This window comes from Bremia lactucae, linkage group LG5 (assembly GCF_004359215.1).
Source record: "Bremia lactucae strain SF5 linkage group LG5, whole genome shotgun sequence".
Taxonomy (NCBI): domain Eukaryota; phylum Oomycota; class Peronosporomycetes; order Peronosporales; family Peronosporaceae; genus Bremia; species Bremia lactucae.
This window is the reverse complement of record NC_090614.1, coordinates 4,526,609-4,533,461: the sequence shown is the minus strand read 5'-3', so window position 1 is coordinate 4,533,461 and position 6,853 is coordinate 4,526,609. Positions and strand designations below refer to the sequence as shown.

At 44.8% G+C, this 6,853-nt stretch overlaps 1 protein-coding gene across 1 annotated transcript; it reads left to right on the top strand.

Moving 5' to 3' along the window:
* Positions 1-4,574: 4,574 nt before the first annotated feature.
* CCR75_003765 (uncharacterized protein) lies at positions 4,575-6,110 on the top strand (the record flags this gene model as incomplete). The annotated part of the gene is made up of 1 exon (XM_067961858.1): positions 4,575-6,110. The coding sequence occupies one exon, from the start codon at positions 4,575-4,577 to the stop codon at positions 6,108-6,110; it is 1,536 nt and encodes a 511-aa protein (XP_067821153.1).
* Positions 6,111-6,853: the final 743 nt, after the last annotated feature.

Genomic DNA, 6,853 nt, shown 5'->3' with positions numbered 1-6,853 from the left:
TGCGGACTTTAATTCCGAGGCGAAGTATTAGCGTGGGAGGCAAAATGCTTTGACTGATGCGTTATCGTGCAGAGCAGATTGTGAACTTGCTCATGTTACGACTGCCACGTCGCGAATCTCTGACTTAATCTGTGCTCCATCGGCCAAGGATGAACAGTGTATAGCTATTCTACAAGCTCTTGTGAGCAATGAGTTTAAAGACTCGGCCATTAAATTGTCGGCACGATTGAGTGTGGAATTACATCTATACTTTATTGATAATGGCCTTTCATGCTATTGCACGGATGCGGTGGGTCCCCCACATATAGCAGTTCCTCATGATGAAAAATTGAAGTTTCGGTTTACAGCTCAAAAAAAACATCATGCGCCTCATATAGGTCTCGGAGCTGCCATCTTGGTCGATAAGACCTACGGCTCGGTGAGCCAGAGTTACTAATGGTCTAAACTACACAAATGAATGAACACCTATGTTCGCACATGCGAAGCTTGCTAACGGGCCAAACCCACTGAAAACGCAACTGCGCCACTTACCAATTTGCCGTACCTACTGGGTGCTGAAAGTCTATTAGTATCGACTTAGTGTTAGGCCTTCAAAAAAGTGGAAAGGCAACACATGAATTGGGGTCTTTGTTGACCGTTTGAGCAAAACAGCTCATTTAGCGATGCCATTGATGGTGAAGGTGCAGCAAGGCTATCTATTGATCGCAGATTTCGACAACACGAGTTGCCAGTTGCAACTGTTTTCGGCAGAGACCCGCGCTTTACGAGTACGTTCTGGAAGTCGTTCTTCCGACTGCTTAGCACCAAATTTGAAAATGTTAACAGCGGACCATCCGCAGACCGTTGGTCAAAGTGTGCGCGTTAATAGCGTCATTGAAGAACTCCTGCGAAGTGAGTGTGCTGAGATACAAAAGCGCTGGAGCACAATGCTTTCGGTGTCGAGTTTGCGTTCACCAATGCTGTGCTTCCTCTATAGGCTTTGTTCTGTTCTACGTGAACAGCCACACATCCACTTGATTCCCGTTAACGCTACCACTACGTAATGTGATGTAGGGCTTTATGGGGGATAAATAGCCGATCGGCTTGCTGATATCAGCCGTATTTTGGTTAAGAAATAGGTTAGCGGTTTCTCGCAACGCGATATAATGTCTTACGACATGTGCGTGATACAATGGCTGATAGCCAAGACAAATATAAAAATAGTGGATGATAAAGACAGAAGCCGTAATGATTCTTGTGCGTTGGTGACCGGGTCTTGCTAAATGGTAAATACTTACCTATAAACGTAGTATCTGCGGTCTTTAAAACGAATTACGTCAGCGCTTTATCGAACCGTTTACGGGTCGTGGCCAAGAAGGACCTTTCTTATACGCTAAATCTTTCGCTGCATCCTCGTCAGAATGTCCAGCTCGCTCTTTAAACGAGGTTGATGACGCTCCAACGTCACAATAAGGTTTCGGGTCGCTTCGACAGTGTTCTCAGTTCGAGAAAAACTCTCACGGAGAATTTGCATCTCGTGGTCTAATTCAACGAAAGAATCCCTCTCGAACCCCTCCTAAGGAAACCTTCAGTTCAACATAAAAAAAGGTGACGTCCTCGCTTAGGTCAATAATCAATGCCTGGTAAAGTGGCTTGGGCGTTTCTCAACGAATTACTCTTGGGAGTACGAGGTACCCCTTCAGCAAGATTGCCCTTGCGCCGAGGTCGGTTTTAAAAGCCAATCTCGGGGTCAACTGGTGTCGAACAACGCTTCCCACTAACAGAGGTCGGAATAGATGGATCGTTGACAATAGTGTGGCTTGTGTCCTCGGTTGCATGTGCAACCGAAGCACTAGAGCGCTGGCTAGGCATAGCCTTGTGTTTCGCCCGTCACGCCGCACGTAAGTGGATTTTGGCCTCGACTTTGCGACGTCAAAGCGAACTTTTTGTTCTAAACGAAAGTCAGCCGCATCGGCAGTGTCTTGGATACAATTTGTTGAAGGTGACGGCCCATCATATGAACGGAAGTTCGCTCTCAATTTCCGACTTGTTCGGATGTAAAACGATCGAACTTTGCCTCATTGAGGACAAGTGCTTTATTATGCAGACTCCTCAGATACTGATTAGTGGAGTAAGGTGATTGCCATGGAGAGCATCGTTTGAAGCGATCTCTCGGCATCTTACCTCTGATCCAGAGGATCACGTTGCTAAAGACTGGCTTGCAACCTCTCGGTGGCGCTCTTGCAAACTTATTGGCGTGAATCTGTTTTCACGATGATCTTTCGCTTTCGCAAGGGTCTTAGCCCGATGACGAGGTTGCTCCTCTCGAAAATTGTGCTTTCTTGGTCTTTATCGAGCGAGTTCGTCACTATGTTGGGGTCTACGCATAATGATTGACTCAGACGCAGCACTGGTATCATGCGCAATGCATGTAAAGCATCCGCGATGCCACGTTCTTTAAACAAATTTAAAACCCGACGGAAGTCGTCTTCACGCTTTAGCGTGTTAGGTTAAGATTCCTTCTCCTCTTTTTCAGACGGAGGCTGGCTATCGTAGACCACGTACTTCTCATCTCCGAGGGAGGAACTAAGAATCGGTGACTTGCGTGAAGATGTCATAAGAAGAAGGATGCAAAATAAATCCGTAAATTTAGATGTTTAATTCCAGACCCCAAAGAGGAATTGAACGCGAATGCCGACACGCAGTATCAACAGTCTGATGGGGTCAATATCTCATTGCTAGTATATATTTTCTGTGTAATTTTCTTTACAGAGATGCATTCCTTAAAAATTAATTATAAAATAGCTTCGATACAAAATCTATTCCAATTTATTAAGTAGACCTTTTAAATTAATACAATTAATACTGTAATCACTTTAGGTAATTTGGCTTGACACAACCTTCTCAACGGCAGAAATGTGACGTGATATTTACGAGTAAGCGACTAGCAATTCGATTTTATAAAATTGTTAGTCCAACGATGCAATAATATAAATGTCGTTTGGACGCTTCCACTTTCTGTCTGGTATTGTTGTGACATGCAAGAAAGAGAATCATCTGGTCCAATGGCATTGGTCCTACGCCACGCACCTTGTTCTTCATTCACAATCGGATATGACATTTGTTTCATCTTTTGTTTGTGTGGTGCTATCAGGATGGCGATCATGCTTAAGCGAAAGACTCAGCTATAAATAAAGAAGCTAATTTTATATGACAGACGTCCACTTAGTTGTAAGCAATTAAATATCCTGCTACGCAGAGGCGGCTGCATCTGTTTGTGCCGGCTAGAATTAGCTGCTGCAAATGATCTGCTGCACTATCTTCTGGTTCCGAAGCATGGAGCAAATCGTTTTGATAGCATAACACGCACAGTTGCTTGCATCTGGTCAGGTCAAAACTTATACTGTAGTACCTGAAGCAACCGTAATGAAATATAAAAATTAAAACCATAATTGCAGCCATTAAGAAAATCACAAATTCGTTTTATGTGGCAAAATATGCTGTCACATAGATAGATGCGACGCAGTTAACGAGTTTTTGGAAAACTATGCTGTGAAAGAAGTACGAGCTACAGTAGCAAAGAGGCCTCGATTCGACGGCAGCTGCAATATAGGCTGTTTTTTGCGAGCACTCGACAAATTTCTATGGTATCTACGTTTAATTAAGAGTACGCGTTCAGAAATAGTTTACTCTCGTAAAATCGACCAGCCTAGTTTACCTCAGGATATTCCTCAAATAGAAGGTGTGAAAATTGAATTGGTGACGGGTCTTTTCGTAAAAAATGGATCTTATCTGAGAAATCTCTCGTAACATCGACAGGACATGTTTATCAAGACTGCTACTGTTGCTTATTACTGTGGTACTGCACAATTTTCTATATTTTATTACACGTCGTCGTCACCCAGTTGGTGCAGCAATTCACAGCCAGTGTCTGAGCTTTGGAAGTAGCCTACCGGCTCTATTGGTGATGGAATGTAAATGGGTAAGAATATGCCCATAAATGTAGGTGGCCGAAATTTGCTAGTATTGACTTGCTTTTCGAATTGCATTCCAATTACACACAATAGATAGTCTTTCAACTATTATCAAGATTATTGCCTTCAAATCTAGCTCAATTCTAAACATGTGCGACTAGAAGAACTACCTCAATGTAGCTAGACAAGAATTTGAAGTGATGGCTGTTCCGATTTTGCTTTCTTCAAGCGGTGGCAGAGAGACATTGTGAACGCTTCACGTATTAAGAATGGAGCAAAAGGGGGCATGCAGAAACAGTGTAAAACGCGAAACAATAACTCGCTTGCTTTTTCTAATCAACATGAAGCACAAATTATTCATTTATGACTTTTGGATGTAAAGTCGCTTCTAATCATTTATATCATCTAATCAAAAGCCTTAGCTTGGTAATCTTTCACCAAACTTTCCGCCCAGTATTTGTGTAAAGAAAAAAGAGCCCTTCAATCAACATAGTGCGCGACAGCGACAAGCCTGCAACAGCGACCATCAATTGACCTTTGCATTCTTTGCTTGTCCATTATTCAATTCTCAAAGTAGTACCCTGTTCATCTTTTCGCCCTACTTTCGTCCAGAATCGCGCGATGCCGACTACTAATGGCAAATCTGCCTTTTTCACAGTGGAGGATACAAAAGCATCCTTCAACCTCTTCTGCTGCGTGTGTGGTATCGGATCCCTTGCCATGCCTTCCAACTTTGCCCGTGCCGGTCCAGTCTACGCATCCATCGCCCTAGCTTCTATGATCTTCGCTAATACGTACGCCACGCTCAAGCTGTCCAAGGTGATGCTTGTGGCACCTTCATCAGTGAAGACGTATGGTGATTTAGGCGAATGGGCTCTGGGCAAGTGGGGTCGCACTCTCACCGTGATCTCTCAAATGGGAGTGTGCTTACTGGTACCATGTGCATTCCTGATATTGGGTAGCACCTTGTTGAATGTGCTGTTTCCCAACTCATTTAGCCAAGTGTTCTGGATTATATTCATGGCTATTATGGTGATTCCAATGTGCCTGATTCCAACTTTAAAAGAAAGTGCTGGTATGGCATTTGCTGGATGCATGGGCACCGTTATCGCCGACATTATCGCCGTCTCGGTGCTGCAGTGGAATATGAGTGGTCATGGTCCAATCCCGGCTCCCGATATTTCTGTTCATCAAATCCTGACGTGTTTTGGCAATCTTGCTTTAGCTTACGGTGCAGCTATTGTGGTGCCTGACCTGCAACGCGAGCACTCTCAACCCCAACGAATGCCACGTGTGGTGCTCATCACGATCCTGTTTATCTCAGGATTCTTCGTCGCTATCGGTCTGCTTGGCTACACAGCTGGTGGTTGCCAATTATCAGGCAACATTCTTTACTCGATAGTAAACACATCAGATCCTCTTGGCCTAGCTCCGCTTGGGTTTACTGCGGATCGTGGGGCCGTGGTAATTGCGTATCTCTTAATGCAGATGCACATTTCGATCGCATTCTCGACGCTTATGATGCCTCCATTCTTTATGGCCGAACGCCTTATATTGGGCATGCACAAAGGTCCCGAAGTTGTGCAATTTAACGGCGAGACAGACCAGGCCAGCGTGGACATCGATATGGCCCTACAAGAGAAGCGCTCGTACATGCAGAGCTCAACCCCAATTGAAACATCCAATCGCCAGGTGTCAGCCGCGAGTATGGTCGAGAAGGCAGAAGGGCGTATGTCGCATCTACGTGTAGCACTCGAATTCGGCGAGGTGATCACAGAGGAGGAGCTAAGTGCACCATACCGAACCAACCCCTTGCGATACATTGCTCTTCGCATTAGCATTATCGCAGTATTGGTGCTTGTCGCTGTGTTTGCACGCGAGCGCTTTCTTGACCTTCAAGACTTTACCGGCGCCACGGCCCACACGACTAGCTGCTTGCTCCTTCCGGTTATTATCTACATGCGAGTGTCATGGAAAAGCATGTCAATTCTTGATAGGGCTGCATCAATTACTGTGATTGCAGTGTGCGCTGTCACGGGCTTTTATGTCATGATCCACGCCGGCAAGCACTTGTTTGCACCGTCTGTCGATGATACGATGTTCCCATACTGTAAGGAGGAGTTCATGGACGATCCTTACTATATTCGAATCCAATAATTGCAACTACGATTATATATTTTTATTTCTTGCTCCTTCCGATTACTTGACTAAATTGCTTTTTAATGCACTTGTCGATATGTATATTGTTTTGTGATTTGAATGTATTTCTTTAGACGAATTACCTTAAATTCACACCCTTTCCGCGAATTCTTACAAGTGGGAAAGGTGAAAGAGAGAGGTCTTGACGGAGATGCTAGTAAACGCGACAACGAACGTCAAGACTTGCGACGAGTGTTACACCTCCTGTCTCTCTGTCACCGTCGCCAGCTGAAGATGCGAAAGAGGAAGATTATCTACGCCGATGACGTGGTGCGAGCTAAAGAACAATTGAAGACGAGATTGGAGAGCCCGATTGACAGCGCTCAAGATGATGGAGAAGCTTTGTGGGGGCCTGCTGTCGTGTGTGACTCCGTTACGTGGAACGATTTTGAGCAGTGGCTTGATAATAACGAAGGTCGTTTGAGGCGGTGGATTTTTGAGCCGCTTGAGGATGAAACGGGCACAGGAAGAGTGGTAATATATAGCCTGCCCTCACAAGTACACAGCGATGCGACAAGTGTTGTTATGGCATCGATTTTGGAGCAAATCGTAGACGCTGGAAACGATACCCACCTCATTTCCTCTCTGAAAACAGGACAGACAACATGTAGGACTGGAGATCGTGGGCAAGAGCCAGACGCTTCGTATACTCCTGTAAATTTAGGAGTTGGGGGAGGGGTAATGAGGGCTACAGGTAATTT